Consider the following 18,129-nt stretch of genomic DNA (forward strand, 5'->3'; position numbering starts at 1 on the left):
GCTCTGGTTGCAGGATTTGAGATTCTATTCTCCCTGTACCTTGTTTGCAGCTGCAAATAAACTTTTCTGTTTCTCCACCCCTTTGTGATTCTTGGGGATGCATACCGGGCAACGAACCTTGCTGTTGTTCGCCTCTGGCACTGGGTGCCGGCAACAGCTTTTGGTGTCCCTGGGTGGGCGACGAGGCTGCTATTTAGCCTTACCCAGACCCCTCCTGGAGGTCAAGGACTGCGGCGAGAACCGACGCCCAGCGCACACCGGTGAGTTCATCGCAGGCCTCGGAGGAGACGCGATTTTATCGGCCCAGGAGGGCACAACGGTGCAACGCACTCATGTAGTGGAGTAGCAGCTGTGGGCGACAGTGAGGAACCGATCCCTTGAACATAGGGGAGGAGCAGCTGCGGGCGACAGTGGGGAACCGGTCCCTTGGATAAGGTAGGAACCTTTTGAAATCCGGATTGTATGCTCTGTTGGAACCTGGGGACGCCCAGAGTTACCCTGTAGGTATGGGACAGGGACAGAGCTCAGGAGGCAGGGCACAGTGTACGCCCTAGAATGCATTCTAGCAAACTGGAAAGTGTTTGGATCAGATCCAATGACTAAAAGTAAATTGAAAAGGTTTTGTACAGTAGGCTGGCCTCAATATCGGCTAGAGGACCAGGAATGGTGGCCACCGGGAGGGTCAATCAATTATAATACGATCCTCCAATTAGTTTTATCAGCGAACGGGTAAATGGAATGAACATCTGTATGCACAAGCGTGTATGGCTTTAAGAAATAGAACAGAGCTGTAATTCTGCAGAGCTGTAATTTGACTCCGACTGGTTCGGTAGCAGCTAATGTTAGTCCCCAGACCCCCACCTCCACTGTAATGGCAGAGCCGGTGTCCCCTTCGGCCCCCATATCCCCACCTTATAAGGGTAGAATGCCTCAGGTTACAGAGATTGCCCCCTCGGTGGGACTCTATCCTTTGATTACTGAGACTGTTGTGGCTCGCCCAGGGGCAGACGGACGTCAGGCTACCACTATGCAAGTTTACACCCATGTGCCGTTCAATCCCATAGACCTAGCAGCTTGTAAAACACAGGCTGGGGAATTTTCCATGAACCCAAGCTGGTTTATTTCAGTCTTTGAGGGGTGCCTCAGTAGTCACAAGCCAGATTGAGACGACTGTAATATCCTCCTGAGAACCCTGTTGTCTGAGGTGGAGCGGAATCAGGTTACAGCTAAGGCAAGGGGAGCGTCAGCTTTCAAGCGAAAGAAAGGAAGCTATATGCCAAGTTCCTACCCCAAGTAATCGTAAACGGCTCAGAGCTTTTCTGGGTATGGCAGGCTTTTGTAGGATATGGATCCCAGAGTTTGGACTATGGGCTAAACCCCTTTATGACTGTGTAAAAGAAGCAGATCATGACCCCTTCTATTGGACCCCAGAGGCTGACAGGGCATTTAAAATCTTGAAGAGGAAGTTGATGGAAGCTCCAGCCCTGGGTCTGCCGGATCTCTAACGAAAAGGGGTGCCCCTGGGAGTGCTCACACAACTGTTAGGAGCATGGAGACATCCCGTGGCTTATCTTTCTAAGCAACTGGATCAGGTTGCAAAGGGTTGGCCGGCATGTTTACAGACAGTCTCAGTTACTGCCCTAGTGCTTGAGGAAGCCAAGAAGCTATCATTGGGAGGGGTTATGCAAATCTATACTCCCCATATGGTCCGAGCCCTGCTAGACACCAAGGGTGAGCCAGAGCCCAGATAGCTTGGTGTCAGGCTAAGCTGTTAGAGAACCCCGAGGTCACCCTGCAGTCTTGCCCCTCCCTTAACCCAGCCACCCTCTTGCAAGAAACAGAGGAACAGGAACATGACTGTTTAGAGATCATAGATGCCCAGTACTCTAGCCGTCTGGATTTAAAGGATGTACCCCTCCCAAATGCAGATTATGAGTGGTACACTGATGGTAGCAGTACTGTAATAGATGGGCAAAGGAGGGCGGGTTATGCTGTTGTGACGCTCCATGACACTGTGGAAGCTGAAGGTTTGCCTACTGGGACCTCTGCCTAGCTTGCCGAACTAATAGCCCTGACCCGTGCACTTGAACTGTCAAAAGGAAAGAGGGTCAACATTTTTACTGATTCAAAATATGCTTTTGGGGTGCTGCATGCTCATGCTGGCCTGTGGAAGCAAAGGGGAATGCTGACAGCCCAAGGCTCCCCAGTCAAGTACGGGCCCCAAATCCTCCGGCTTCTAGAGGCCGTACAACTTCCCTCGGAAGTGGCGGTGGTACATTGTAAAGCCCATCAAAGTGAAGATCAAGATGTGGCCAGAGGTAACGCCCGGGCAGATAGAGAGGCTAAGCATGCTGCCACCCTGCCATCCCCTCAGACTGAGAACGCCCATATGCATGCCCTTATCCCATCAGTAGGGGAGCTTCCAACCCCTCAGTACTCTGGGGAGGAGAGACAGCTAAATGACAAACTCAGTCTCCGGGAAAAGGCGGGATGGCTCCGTTCCCTGGAAGGGAAGGTCCTCCTACCGAAGGGCCTGATCCGGCCGGTGCTGCAGAAACTACATCAAACCACTCACACTGGTAGGGAAGCACTTATCCAACTAATGGGAAAATATTTTATCACATCCGGATTCCGACCCCTGGCTGCCCAGGTACAAGCGGACTGCTTAGTCTGCCAAAAGAATCACCCCCGACCGGGACATCCTGTGCCACCAGCTGCCCTGGAACCCACTCCGGGCCCTGGACAAGTGTGGCAAATAGACTTTACTGAGTTTCCCCGGACCCAAGTGTTCAAATATCTCTTCGTCTTAGTGGATCGGTACAGCGGATGGCCAGAAGCCTTCCCATGCCATAATTGCACTGCCAGAACAGTGGCCCTCAACTTTGTTAAAGAGATCATTCCTCGCTTTGGACTCCCCCGGTGGATGGAATCTGACAACAGGACACACTTCACATCAAAAATCATCCAAAGCATCTCACATGCCTTACAGATCCCCTGGAAACTCCATACGCCCTGGAGACCGCAAGCCAGTGGTGTAGTGGAGCGTACCAATCAGACCCTTAAACGGCATCTCTCAAAAGTGTGCCAAGAAGCCTCACTGCGATGGCCTGATGCTTTGCCCCTCATCCTACTTCGGATCCACGTTTCCCAAAGGGTAGATTAGGGCTTAGTCCCTTTGAAATTATGTTTGGAAGGGCATGGCCTATGAATGGCACCCCGGTTCTGTCAGGGGAATGGGAGTGGGGTAATGTTTTTTTGTCTCAGTATATGTGTTCCCTGTCTGCTGCTCTCTTGTCTCTTCACAGGTATACCAAGGATTCCCAGCCTCTCCCCTTGGACTCTCCCGTCCACTCCTTACAGCCTGGTGACTCCGTGCTTGTTCGTACCTGGAAAGACAAGCCTCCCCAGGAAAAGTGGAAAGGACCCTATACCGTCCTGCTGATCTCCCATACAGCGGCAAAGGTCAAGGGACACAAGGACTGGATCCATCACTCTTGTCTGAAGGCAGTACCCGCCCCCTTGTCAGCAGAACAGTGGACCGTCCAACCTGCTGACTCCTCATCTAGTGACGATCTCGAGCTAAAGCTACTGTTTAAGAGACACAAATAGCGGGCACCTTAACGCCAAAATGAGCCCACCCAGGTACTGGAGACCCTGGGTTAAAAAAACTATGGTAATAATTAATTGGGTAACATTGTTATTCTCTGTATTATTTCCAAACTGTGCATATCGGGAGCATAACTCCTTTGTTTCGCTTGCGCACCATGTTGCTACTTTAACAAACCTGAGTGATTGCTGGGTATGTGCTCCAACTCCACTGTCCCCCAAAATAGGAATGCCCCTTGACATGCTGCCCTTGACCCTACCAGAATTAGCCGCCACCAACGAGCAGGAAAGAACGGACTCGCCGTTCTGGAACAAGCCCTCCTTACAGCAAGCCACCTATCAGGACCAGGAGTATTCAGTTGCAGTACTCACTAAGGGCATATTATGTTTTACCCAAAACCAATCTGATCACTATGGGCGTCCCGTGAAAAAAAGCTCCTGTATTATTACACAGTGGGCTGATGGGTAGTGGATAAAGACCAAGAGGGGAGGCCAGCAGTGTGGGTGTAATGGTTCCTCCCCTTTTAGGGAAACTCTTACGAATAATCTTACCACAAAAGAAGGCTTTGGAAATATAACTTGCCGTCCAGTCAATATCTCCAATGTAGCAAGCCAATGGTGGGTTTGTAGTGGTCCCTATGGCGAGTGTAATTTGAACGGCACAATTAGAAACACTCCCACTTGTACCCAATCAGGAGGATGGGATGCCCCCTTAGGGGCATATGAACTGTTTGGAAAAGCAGCCAAAGCAGCCTTAAATATCCCAGGAATCCCCTTAAGAAACAGTCCTTACTGGGCCCTACAGGGTCACTATTTTATATGTGGCCGAAAGGCTTACAAGGTGCTGCCAGCCAACTGGACAGGTAGCTGTTATATAGCTCATGGAGTTCCTCATCTGTCAATAACTGCCACACTGCCCAAAGGAAAGATTAGAAATGCCCGAGATACCTCTGTTGAGTCACGAGAAAAGACCCTGAGGCGACTGACTACGGCTAGATTGTCGGGCTCAACGGGTAGTGATCAATGGCTCCATGTCTAGTTGGCAGCCGGTGTCAAGTGGAGTGCCCCAGGGGTCGGTCCTGGGGCCGGTTTTGTTCAATATCTTCATAAAGGATCTGGAGGAAGGTGTGGATTGCACTCTCAGCAAATTTGCAGATGATACTAAACTGGGAGGAGTGGTAGATATGCTGGAGGGCAGGGATAGGATACAGAGGGACCTAGACAAATTGGAGGATTGGGCCAAAAGAAACCTGATGAGGTTCAATAAGGATAAGTGCAGGGTCCTGCACTTAGGACGGAAGAACCCAATGCACCGCTACAGACTAGGGACCGAATGGCTAGGCAGCAGTTCTGCGGAAAAGGACCTAGGGGTTACAGTGGACGAGAAGCTGGATATGAGTCAGCAGTGTGCCCTTGTTGCCAAGAAGGCCAATGGCATTTTGGGATGTATAAGTAGGGGCATAGCGAGCAGATCGAGGGACGTGATCGTTCCCCTCTATTCGACATTGGTGAGGCCTCATCTGGAGTATTGTGTCCAGTTTTGGGCCCCACACTACAAGGACGTGGATAAATTGGAGAGAGTCCAGCGAAGGGCAACAAAAATGATTAGGGGTCTGGAACACATGACCTATGAGGAGAGGCTGAGGGAACTGGGATTGTTTAGTCTGCAGAAGAGAAGAATGAGGGGGGATTTGATAGCTGCTTTCAACTACCTGAGAGGTGGTTCCAGAGAGGATGGTTCTAGACTATTCTCAGTGGTAGAAGAGGACAGGACAGGGAGTAATGGTCTCAAGTTGCAGTGGGGGAGGTTTAGGTTGCATATTAGAAAAAACTTTTTCACTAGGAGGGTGGTGAAACACTGGAATGCGTTACCTAGGGAGGTGGTAGAATCTCCTTCCTTGGAAGTTTTTAAGGTCAGGCTTGACAAAGCCCTGGCTGGGATGATTTGATTGGGGATTGGTCCTGCTTTGAGCAGGGGGTTGGACTAGATGACCTCCTGAGGTCCCTTCCAACCCTGATATTCTATGATTCTATGATTGGAGGGCAATATAAAGAATCCCCTCACAACCGAGAAGCTTGTAGGGTGCTCTGTACTGAGAATAGCGCCACTGTTTACCGGGCCAGCCATGGCATGCATAGGCCGCTATACTGTAAGGCTGTAAATAGTACTTGAGAAAGTTGCCTTAGAGTTAGAGGACTCGGTTAGTGATTTAGGATCAGCAGTAAAAACATTAAATAAAGAGGTACAGCAGCTCAGGACATTTTCCGATGAAGTGAGCTGTAGCTCACGAAAGCTTATGCTCAAATAAATTGGTTAGTCTCTAAGGTGCCAAAAGTACTCCTTTTCTTTTTCCCTCCAAAACAGGCTGGCTTTGGACTATCTCTTGGCATCCCAAGGGGGGGTTTGTGTCCTCGTCGGGCCCCAATGTTGTGTATATGTAAATGATAGCAGTTATGAGATCTATGAAAAGGTGGTACAGGCTGAGGCCCATGCCTGAGCCGGAGCACAGGTTGCCTATACTGCCCCAGAGAACGATTGGTTGCAAACCTTGTTTTCAGGCTGGGGTTTGTCATTTTGGCTTGGTGGTTTATTTAGCCTGTTATTGAAACTTCTCTTTCCTGCTTTGCTTGTATTAATGGTATTATGCTGTGCAGTATCATGTGTCAGGGCCCTTTTGCAAAAGTTAATAAGTCATTCTCTTCAGGGCTATCACAAAGTGCTTATGCAAAGTCCTATTGTAAAGAAATAAGTAGCCCAAGTGAGAAAACTCAGAGCCAAGGCTGTTGAGTGTTCTCAAAGGAGGGAATAGTTGTTGGGGACACTGGGCATGGCCACTAGGTAACTCGAGAGGATGGAAGACCACGAGTGTCGATGAAGCCCCTTCGCACTAGGCCCAAGTGTCCTTGGCCCCCCCAAGCCTGGAGGCACTTGCATCAGCTATGCTGAGGATCTGCAACAATATGTTGCAGAGTCAGACTGCCTGAAACTAAACAAGGCCAAACAGGGCAGATATGGAAGAACAATGCTGAATAAAGCAGCTTTATGTATAGTTTAACAGATGGTACAGAGAACAAGGGAACTAGCTGGTAACTGGATTGGCTGGCTATATGGATACTTAGGACAGCTTGCTATTGGATAAGTATGCTGAAGAAAGGATGGATAAAAGCCTGTGTAACTTCCTGCTCTGTGTGCAGGATTTGAGCTTCTATTCTCCCTGTACCTTCTTTGCAGCTGCAAATAAACTTTTCTGCTTCTCCACCGCGTTGTGATTATTGGGTGACACACACCGGGTAACGAACCCCTGCTGTTGTTTTGCCTCTCAGCACTGGGTGCTGGGAACACCTCCTCACACCACCCCCCAAGCAGGACCTGCCCCATACACCTCCTCATGGCCCCCCCGCCAAGCGTGTCCCCTCAGGACCTGCCCCATACACCTCCTCACACCCCCCCCTCAAGCCTGTCCCCTCAGGACCTGCCTCATATGCCTCCTCACACCCCCTAGTGTGTCCCCCCTCAGGAGCCCCCCACAAGCACTTTCAACACCTCTTACCCCCTCTCTAAGAAAGAAACCCCCACATAATTCTCCTTATGGCTCCCCAATAAGCCCCTTCACAGCTCCCCAACACGTCCCCTCGGCAACCCGCACAACTGCTTCGGGACCCCGCCAGCGTCCCATCCCGTCCCGTCCCGTCCCCCATTCTCCCCGCAGACCCTCGAGACCCCTTCCTGGCTCCTCGTGTCCCACCCCCACCCCGGGACTCCCCGTGCCGCGGATACACCGAGCCCAGGTGGGTGGGCGAGGACCCCGCCGCGAGGCAGCGACCGCGGGGCTCTCGCGCCCCGTTTCTGCCCCGCCCCCTCTGCTCAGCCCGGCGCGCGGCGGTAGGTAGCGGTGGGGGGGCAGGGGAGGGGGCGGAGCTTTGGAAAAGGCGGGAAGAACCGGGGGCGTTCGCGAGTCTGCGGGGTGGGGAGGAGACAGCGCGAGACGCGGAGAGGAAGCAACGGCGGGGGGCGGGACCATGGAACAGCCTCCTGCTCCTCCCCGGACCGTTCAGTGGGCGGGGCAAAGGAACAGCCCCGCCGCCTTTCAGGCAGCCAATTGGGAGGCTTAGCATGGGGGACGCATTAGAACAGACTCCTTCTGCCCCCTCCAGATGTTTCAGCCCTCTCCTGTCTCCTCATGTAGCCCGGGGGGCGCAAGGGAACAGCTCGCTTCTTCCAGCCTGGAGGGAGAAGTCGCAGGGGGAGGGGCAAGGGAACAGCTCGGCTTCTTCCAGCCTGGAGGGAGAAGTCGCAGGGGGAGGGGCAATGGAACAGCTCGGCTTCTTCCAGCCTGGAGGGAGAAGTCGCAGGGGGAGGGGCACTGGAACAGCTCGGCTTCTTCCAGCCTGGAGGGAGAAGTCGCAGGGGGAGGGGCACTGGAACAGCTCGCTTCTTCCAGCATAGAATCATAGAATATCAGGGTTGGAAGGGACCTCAGGAGGTCATCTAGTCCAACCCCCTGCTCAAAGCAGGACCAATCCCCAACTAAATCATCCCAGCCAGGGCTTTGTCAAACCTGACCTTAAAAACTTTCAAGGAAGGAGATTCCACCACCTCCCTAGGTAACGCATTCCAGTGCTTCACCAGCCTCCTAGTGAAAAAGTTTTTCCTAATATCCAACCTAAACCTCCCACACTACAACTTGAGACCATTACTCCTTGTTCTGTCATCTGCTACCACTGAGAACAGTCTAGATCCATCCTCTTTTGAACCCTCTTTCAGGTAGTTGAAAGCAGATATCAAATCCCCCCTCAATCTTCTCTTCTGCAGACTAAACAATCCCAGTTCCCTCAGCCTCGCCTCATAAGTCATGTGTTCCAGTCCCCTATTCATTTTTGTTGCCCTGCGCTGGATGTTTTCCAATTTTTTTCACATCCTTCTTGTAGTGTGGGGCCCAAAACTGGAGACAGTACTCCAGATGAGGCCTCGCCAATGTCAAATAGAGGGGAACGATCACATCCCTCGATCTGCTGGCAATGCCCCTACTTATACATCCCAAAATGCCATTGGCCTCCTTGGCAACAAGGGCACACTGTTAACTCATATCCAGCTTCTCGTCCACTGTACCCCCTAGGTCCTCTTCTGCAGAACTGCTGCCGAGCCATTCGGTCCCTATTCTGTAGCGGTGCATGGGATTTTTCCGTCCTAAGTGCAGGACTCTGCACTTGTCCTTGCTGAACCTCATCAGATTTCTTTTGGCCATGGAGGGAGAAGTCGCAGGGGGAGGGGCAATGGAACAGCTCGCTTCTTCCAGCCTGGAGGGAGAAGTCGCAGGGGGAGGGGCACTGGAACAGCTCGCTTCTTCCAGCCTGGAGGGAGAAGTCGCAGGGGGAGGGGCAAGGGAACAGCTCGGCTTCTTCCAGCCTGGAGGGAGAAGTCGCAGGGGGAGGGGCACTGGAACAGCTGCCTCCCCACTGCTCCCCTCCCAGCCTTGGGGTGGGGGTTAAAGGACCAGCTTCCTCCCTTTAGTCCTCTCGCCACACAGCGTGGACAGAATTGGTGGGTGTCACCCCCATTGCCCTGCTCTCAGGGAGAGGGGTCACAATACCCTCTGAACCTGGGGGCTGAGGAGGTTTGAGCCCCCTTCCCGCAGCAAGGAGTGATGGCATTGGAAGGTCTTTGGTCACCAGAGAAACCCACCTCCATGACTGGACTCGGCACCAGGCCTCCATCCTCCAGGCTTCATGTCTGGCCTCTGGTAGCCTGGGGTCCACGGGGGGGCCTAAGTGTTTTGTCTCTGGCTTCAACACCTGGACTCAACACTTGGCCTCCTTTCCCTGCCTTCGGCATCTGGACTTGATACCTGGTGTCCATGTCTGATTTCTGTCTCAGCTTCAAATATCTGGCCGCAGCCTCTGGTCTGAACATCTGGCTGAAACATCTGCTCTCTAAGCCACCCGACTGCAGCCTGCATTTGACCTCAGCATATGCCGTCGACATCTGGCACAGGTAGATCAGGTTTTTTAGGTACATTTCTTTCTTCTGCCTCTTTTTAACGAGTTCCCGGGAATACTCTGGTCTGATATTGATAATTGGCTGAGGTGGCAGCACTTTTGCAATCTCCTGCACCCTCTAATCTAACAAGAGTGAGGCATTTACATTTTCAGATTAGTGCACCCATCACCCCATTATTTACACTACAGCACTGAATAATACTGTACCAACAAATATTTTCCACCCGCACCTGGTAGCGAGCAGAGCCTACTGCATGTCTAGAAAGTTTTTGGCCTCGGGACATTTGAGGAAAATGTGGTTGTTTGTTGTTGTCTTCCCTAAACTTTATATCAGAGTTTAGGGCATGGGTTCCCACATTTTTGACTGGGACGACCCCATTGTAATGAATTATTTCCTTTCGGGGCCCCAGATAGCATGGAGGACACCATTTTGGAGAGCAAAATGGCATCCTCAGCACAGTGTGAACTCACGTGTATGGCGCATGCGACACCACGCCTCGTAGAGGATGACAGTTTTCTCTACCAAATGGCATCTTCCATGCTGAATGACCTCATATGTGTGGTATGTGCACAGTCATGCTGTGTGGAGGATGGCACATTGTAGAGCAATATGGCATTCTCAATGCCTCATGATTTCGCATGTGTCATACATGTGAGGTCACGCTGTGCGGAGCAAAATGGGTTGCTGGAACTCCATCTGCTGATGGCTGGGGTCGAGACACACAGTTAGGGAACTGCTGTGGGGAAGATTGAAGGTACTTTTCAGGCCAGGGACTAATGGGCTGCTTTGTTCGATTGATTGATATGGGTGAGTTAATTCATTTTCTTTATGTGATTGTCCTGCTTGGCAGCCATCATTATGTGATTAACAGTTGGGGCACCAGGAGCTTTTCCTTTGGGCATTTGTTTTATGGTTATTTAAATATATTTTCAGAAGTGACTTGTGATTTTGGGAGCCCAACTCAAAACACCTTGTGCAGAGCAGCCAACCTGTGAAAATCAGCTCTCTTTGAAGGCTTGGGCTCCCCAGAATCACTAGTTACTTTTGCAAAATATTGGCCTGATTATTAAGTTATATAAAGGGCGCTTTAAAATGCCTTGCTTATGTGAAGATACGTTGTAAGTATAAAAATCACAATTCCATGGAGTGTCACCGACAATCAGCTCTTTAGGGTACAGTCTTCATTGCTGTCCAGAAAATCTAAATGAAATGGTTTGAATTGTAACTTGGATATTTTCTGACATGTATATGCCTTAAAATGGCTGGGAATTTAGGGCCAAATATGTCACATAACCTCTAATGCTGCGTTACTGGAGCCAAAAATCATGTTGGCAAACGTGATCTAAGCCCTGCAGGTGATTATTGCATCCTAATGGGTGATGTAATTATTGCCATTTCTGTATGCATGCAGAACCACTAAGACGCCTGCTGCTACCCAGTTTGTTCGAGCCATTCTTGCCCCATTGTGCACTACGCTTACACAGAGCAGGTCTGTGCTCCTGTCTGGTGGCTGGAGTTTGAGCTAAGAGACCCTGAGCTAAAGAATCCTAAAATAGGGGATTCATAAACTGCTATATGTGGACTAACCACGAGAGGGAGCCGAAAGCCACAATGTCTACTAATGGTGGTAACAGTACCCCCATCACCAAGAGCTAAAAGCTGCCCTCGCGGCGAAAGCTCATCCCAACTTTCAGAGTTCCACTGCGGCTCAAATCCTCAAATGGACCATCTCTTCGGACAAATCTCACCTGGGAAGGAGCCACTGGGGGGGACTGAACCCTGGCTAGCTACATCTGAAATCATGCAAGAGCTGAAAGAGTTATATTTGTTTGCGCAAAGTCAGTTGCTGACTAATACACCTGTATGTTGTCCTGCTGCTAGAGGGCACACAGCCACACAGGGTAGGTATGGGTTACACCTTCATTTTTTTTAAGATTTGATAGTGGACTCTAGCCTTTGTAGGCACATTTTTGGCATGGCTTCTTGAGGATTTGGGAATCTGCCCATGCAGTTCATGAATTCTGTGTGAGCTTATGAACTGTCCATCTGTACCTTTATTAGATCGCAAACCCCATTTTGAATGGGGGGGGGGGGCGGGTCTTCTCTGTGATCTTGTCTCCATGGTAGACTGAAAGTCCAAGGTGTAATGATACAGCACTGACAGAGGGTCATTAAATTGGGATGGTCCCCTATGGAAATAAAGACTGGCTCCCAACCTGGGGGATCAGTTTGTCAGGGGAGTGGTCCACTGGCAATGAAATTGCCTGAGGAAACAGATCCAAGAGTCACCTGACAGGGATGGGAAGATTAGAAAGGCAGGAGTTGATCTATTTGGGGTCTTTGGCTGTTGTCACCAGTTCAAGCCGAGGGGAAGTGATGCAGGAGCCTGATGAGGCAGGGGAACCCTGCCTACCTGAAGTCGGATGGTTCCCAAAGGATTCCCAAGGGAAGGGTGAGCCAGAGTGAGGGGCAATGTGTTTAGGATGTTTGTGGGTTTAGATATGAGCTGCTCTCTCTGTCTATTTCTTGTGCTTAAGTAAAGTGCAATAGTATTTTAGAATCCTATGCAAAGTGTCTCTCTCCATGTTACGTGTTTCACCTCATCATGGGCCCCCTGGGAGAGTTAAACTGGAAGGCTTCTATCTTCAGTGGGATTCTGGAAGAGGGTGAGTTTAAGCTACAGGGGAGTCAGAGGAGTCAGCACTGATTCTAGCAACTGGGTGGTTGGACCCCCTGGCTGCAATTCTCAGGAGGGGGTGCTAGATAGATCAGCCCCCTGGGAGTGTGCATAAGGACCCCAAGACAGAGCCAGTGTCTGGGCTCATGTCTATTCAGACTCTGGAGGCTTGAAAGACATGGAAACCAGTGTCTGGGTCCCCTCACAGCAGTCTGGTGGGGCACTGGATCAGAGCTTTGACAGCTTCCTAACAGGTTGTTTGGAAGTGGCTGCTTCTGTGCTCACAATCCAGTAGAGTCATGAGAACGTGGAGAGGGGTTCAGGAAGAGTTGCCACTTTTATTTCCAGCAGCATTTGACACGTTAGTGGAATGACCAAACAGAGCAGCCCTGCCCCCATCTGCTTTGCAAAATATTGCTCTGTTGCCCTAGGCTGGGATTCTCAGACAGACCGAAGGAAATTAGGATTCTTTGCAAATCCCAACCCCGGTGTCTTTTGGGGGAAGAGATTTTGTGTCTCACATGAAGGATAGAAGGTGACAGTCCGGATGTAGGGAGCTGGGCTGGATGAGGCAGAGAAGCCAGTGGAAGGGGCTGAAGCCCAAAATAATTAAGAACAAATTAAACCTTCTCATGAATTTATCTGTAATCTGTGTCCTTTGAAGAAGCAAGACTGAGGTGCAGTTTATGGGTGGTTTTAATGGGAGTGGTTTCTTGTCCGACGTTCAAGCCAAAAGAGCGTAACTGTTCTGGAAAGGGATCATTTTATGGAGTGCAAGGAGGCACCTCTAGATTTTTGAGGATTATGTGCTGGAGCATCTACCCTGAAAGGAAAACTTGCCACATGTTCTCTAGCCCTGGTAGTGTAGTTCTGTAGCTCAGTTAATGGATACTCTTCCCTCCTGCCCTTCTGGATTTGTGAGCCACTCCATTATTCATTTTCCCCAGTGCTGCTGCTTCCCTGGTTTCACCACTGAGGGAGAGAGAGGAATACTGGAGAACAGTGTCTTCCCGCACCCCCCATACAGTAAACATTGCCTAAAAAGAGTTTAGAATTGACTCACAGTCATGTCAGCGTTTACAGTGGAGCGAATCCTATCCCAGCCTGAAAGGAAATTTAGTTTACTAAAATGTAAAAAAACCAACAGTTACTGAACCTTTTTTGTGCATTTGTATTTATTTTAATTTTTGCAAAGCTCTCGCAATCCCCCAGGGCAGCTGCGGGACAGAGCTCAGTGTCCCTCCGCTCCCTGTTACATCAAAAAGCATAAAAATCAAGGACTGTCACAGTAATCAGCTAGAGGCCCATTCAGTAGGATTCATGATTTTCAGTCAGCATTTGATTGGTGGGAGAGTTGTGAGGCAGCAGCACAGGGAGCGTAATGGCAGGTGTCATCATCGAAGTCAGCCAATCCGGTTTCGTCAGCGTTTGAGTTAGTAATTCATAATTCTTAGTCCTGGGGAGAGATGGCAAATGGTCATTATGGTCCCAGTAACCCACAGGGAATCAGACAAGAACCCTCCCGCACTCCCTGGAGGAGTTTAGTCCCTTTCTAGTCCCCTACGGCTGTGTGCGACCGCCAGCATTCCACTTCCAGTATTGTGCATTGTACAGCAGTGCCCTTTACAAACTGCTATTGATGGCACTGGATGGGGAAATGAGGGAGGAGAGGGCCAGGGGAGACTTGGGAGGGCTGGAACTGAGCTCTTGGATTTGTTAAAGGGAAGGGTAATTTTGGAAATTAAAACTTTCTTTCGGGGATTTGAGCTGCCACTGGGATTTATGTGCTGGTTATCACACACTCGTCAAATCCCTGCCACTGTGTCAGTATTTTCCCACACAGAGTTTATTCTGTCTGCCACGGGAATGCTGTTTCAATGAGACAGCATTGCACTTCCCAGCATTGCATTCAATGGAGAGGGTGACAGGAGGAAAGGGGAAGAAGTCTTGTGTGCTTGAAGGGGGCAGCTCAGGGATGTTGAGAGTAGCCCTCTGCCCTGCTCCTGATCTGTGGTGCATGATCCTGGTGGTGAAGTGGCTCTCTCCTAGCAATTCTTAACAGCTCCCTGCATGGAGGCCAGGTGCCTTCTATCAGGACCCACTGGGAGGGATCTAACTAATTACAGGTGAACTGGACCCATTCCCTCTTACATGAACCAGTCTTAAATGAACACAGCCATCAAATGGGGAAGTTACCAAGGGACAAGATGGAATCTCCTTCACTCAAAGTCTGTCAGTCAACTCTTGGTATAACATGTGCATAAGCATCTAGGGGATTTAGGAGTCCAAGTCCCACATTCAAAATTGACGGAGGCACTTAAGAGCCTGAGTCCTGGTGAAAGTCTGGGGATATGAAGTACCGAAGTCTTCCTCACTTTTGAAAATGCAACTTACAGTCTTAACACATGTAGGCACTGGTGAGGATTTTGCCAGGATATCTTTCTTTTGGGTGTGCCCTAGCTCACCTAGAAATCATGGGCTAGTTGCAGGAATGACTGGACGAAATTCCCTGGACTGTGTTATGCAGGAGGTCGGACTAGCTGAATTGAATGGTCCCTTCTGGCCTTAAAATGTGTGAACCTATGAATTGTGCTAGTGGTGTTCTCTGTTAACATAAATTTGAGCCTGTCACTCCCCCATCCTCTCTCTAACTGCCAGACAAGCAGGAAAATAATATCTCATAAATGAAAAGGTAAAGCTTTGTTTCTGCTCGCTAGTTGTTACTCCTTGGCATGGACTAAAGGCAGCAGCTGAAACAAACAGTTTCATGCCATTGGCAGATGCTGCTGGGTGGGGGACCCTTCTGTGTCAGGGCTGGTGGGCAGCAGCAAGAGCGGGGGGCACTTTTTTCCTTTCACTGAGGTTGTACCATGAAATATACTGAGGGTGCCTCCTTTAACTCAAATGGCTCCAGTCTCCATTCCCATTATGAGAGCTGCCAAGATAATGCAAGAGATTCTCAAAGAGAGAGAACTTGAGATACTCACCACAGATCATTGCCCCATTAACCATTTAGAGAGAAAAAAACAAGAAAGTTATTTTTTTCCATTGACTTCCTGTGACATTGGAATGAGGGTGGTTTGCTCCTATCCCTGGCAGAAGCAGCTGAGGTGCTTGTGTCATGGCAAACTTTGTTGTTGTCCCAGAGCTGCTACTGACTTCTGGTGTAGCCCAGGGAGTTTAGCACCTTTTGAAATCGAGCCCCGGGCATCTGTACTTGAAACCCTCAACTGTGAGACCCCTTAAATGAGAGACAACTTTTCCTCCTGGTGGCCTAAATGTGTAAGGGAAACGGCATAGTAAGCTAACGTCAGTCAGTGAGGGCCTCTCTATTTCTCCGGCACACAAACTTCTTAGAACCGAATCTGTACACACCGAATCTGAGATTTGGACAAAAGTGGCTTTTAATCTATCTAAACACACGAATAGATGTAAAGAGTTTTCTTAATAAGTGAGGAGAACCTTTTGTCCTCCTTTCTGCTCACTCAAACAATCCAAACTCAGCTACAGGGAATGGTAAAAGTTCACCTTTGGGCAAAGAGGAAAGCGCAGACATATCCAATCCTATTTCTGAGAGAGAATCATCATTATAATAGCGAGTATGTTACTCCTACCATTACTTTCATTGTTACCACCAGCATTTGTACTGGCCCAGCGCTGCTTCCCTTTGGGCAAGGGACGGAGACGAGGAGAATGGCAGCTATAGATTCATCTTGACCGTCCCACCAGGTTATAAAGCAACACCTGAAACTCCAGATTTTGAAACATGGGTGTGACACTCTATACCTTGGGGGAGCATCCTGTAACCCCCATATTCCTCATTTTTAAATAACTGTGATCTTGCATATAAAGCATGCCTGGTAAGGTATCAGGGGAAAGGTTATGATCTGCTGAAAGACATTGTTCTATCTAAACATGTGTAGCACCAATGCATATGAAATTATAAGAATTGTGTTGTATGGTTTTCACTAAAATATGCTGTGGGTTTGGGAGGCGCCCAGATACTAGCTACACAGAGACAATGACAAGGGAGGTAACCAACACCGGGGTGGGTGCTGTTGAACAGACATCACTAGCCATTGTCCAGCAAGGGAGCTACAGTGCAATGACTCACCTGCATGAGGCCACACCAAGGGAATTGCTCAACCTTGGCTGGGGACTCATGACACAGGGGCCCCATGCTTGGCTTTCTCCTGCCCCCACCTTTGCTGCAAGCAACAAAGACACTCACTGAAGACTCCAGCAGAGGAGATTGGCCCAGGTTTCAAGGGTGAAATCTGTACATGAAGGACTGCAATCTCCAGTGGGGTGAGAAAAACTGCTTAATCTAGATGTTGGGCAGTCTAATAGGGTTGAGAGCTTAGACTGCATGCTTATATTTTATTTTATTTTGGTAACTAACTCTGACTTTTTGCCTATCACTTAATGTCACTTAAAATCTATCTTTTGTAGTAAAAAAATTTGTTTAACTGTTTATCTTTACCAGTGAGTTTGTACAAAGTGTGTGGCAAACCTGCTCAGGTTTGCAAAGCCTGGTGTCTATCCCCTTTCCATTGATGAAGTGGTGAACCAATTAATAAATTTGCACTGCTCATCTTGATATACTGGTATATTCCTGAGGTACAGTGCTGGGAGCTGGGGGGATTTGGCTCTGGTGTCTTTCTCTGTGTGACTCATGAGTGGCTCTGGGAGCGTTCCTGCAACCTACCTGGGTGTAGGGCTCCACATGCGGTTGTGCTGAGTGATAACAGTACCTGAAGGGGTTTGCTGCTGGTCACTAGCAAGGTATTGGGAGAGATAGCCCAGGCTGGAGGGAGTTAAGGGGGCACAGCGGTCCCACAGACCCAGGCTGCACCCCGGGGATCCCGTCACAATGGGAACCATTTTATTGGTCTGATTTCCCATCATGAGAGAAACTAGGACTGCCAGGGATCTCTGACATAGGAGAATTGCTCACCCTACCCGTTAAGGGAATGGGCTTCCATCCCTTAACTTGGCCTCTGTCAAAATTATCATGGTAATGTAGCAGACTCGTAAAGCAAAGTGAATTTGCAGTGCTCACAGGCACCGCACCACTGATGCTGCGAACCACTGCTCTGACTCCAGTGGAGCTACATCCGTTTACTCTGGCGTATCTCCAATGCAGAGATGTGGATTTACACCCATTTGGAATTTGAGCCATTGAATCCCCTGGAGTTTTGGATAATTTACACCAGCTGGGGATTTGGCCCCACTCAGTTTATTGGCGCTAAGACCGATTTCCATCAGTTGGGCATTTGGACCCACTAACTTTCATTGAACTATAGATGAGTGACACCAGTTGTTGATCTGGCCCCCCTTATTTTATTGAGGCAACACCAATTTACATCATCTGGGAATCTGCTCCCTTGTATAGATGAGGTCATGTATGTGATTGCCTATGGGGATACTATTATCCCAGTCTCAGGTAGGCAGCTTCACAGGATTTCCAGTGAATCACAGCTCACAATATGTATGACTCCATCTGGGACCCGGTCATAATGAAGAGAGACCACAGAAATGCAATCAATTGCCTACTTCTATAATAGGAGAATTGAATCCACAAAGAACACCTGGATTAACTCTTAGACACTCCTGTGGGACTTGGAAACCCATAGCTTTGTGTTTTGCCTCACTCTTTCCATGCCTGTCTAGGCTATTCCAGCTGAACACTGGGCTCAAGGTTCAGGCTTGCTAAGAGGTAATGAGATAATATAAAAGAGCTGGACAGCAAAATCATTTTGAGTACTCACCCCAACAAAACGTGGAGCTCGATTCATGACCTCCTGGAAGGAAATAGTGAGAGTAGGATCAAGAAACGCCCTTCTCC

The 18,129-nt window shown here is 49.4% G+C and overlaps 1 protein-coding gene and 1 long non-coding RNA gene across 5 annotated transcripts in view; both read left to right on the forward strand.

Moving 5' to 3' along the window:
* Window positions 1–876: 876 nt before the first annotated feature.
* Window positions 877–8,090, forward strand: LOC122463736. The gene is made up of 3 exons (XR_006287342.1): window positions 877–1,050; window positions 4,603–4,605; window positions 8,049–8,090. It is a non-coding gene; the product is annotated as an uncharacterized LOC122463736 (long non-coding RNA).
* An 841-nt stretch (window positions 8,091–8,931) lies between these two features.
* LOC119564204 overlaps window positions 8,932–18,129 on the forward strand; it is a 49,871-nt gene continuing 40,673 nt past the window's right edge. Inside the window, exons 1-3 of one of the 4 annotated variants that reach the window (XR_006287330.1) lie at window positions 8,932–9,598; window positions 11,016–16,265; window positions 16,416–16,426. Coding sequence is in view for 1 of the 4 variants with exons in the window: in XM_043535185.1 (XP_043391120.1) it covers window positions 9,577–9,598 (22 nt within the window). In the remaining 3 variants the exon portion in view is untranslated. Of the gene's footprint in view, window positions 9,599–11,015; window positions 16,590–18,129 lie in introns of those variants that run through there. The other 3 variants (XR_006287329.1, XM_043535185.1, XR_006287331.1) reach the window with 3 other exon arrangements.

This window comes from Chelonia mydas, chromosome 24, assembly GCF_015237465.2.
Source record: "Chelonia mydas isolate rCheMyd1 chromosome 24, rCheMyd1.pri.v2, whole genome shotgun sequence".
NCBI lineage: Eukaryota > Metazoa > Chordata > Testudines > Cheloniidae > Chelonia > Chelonia mydas.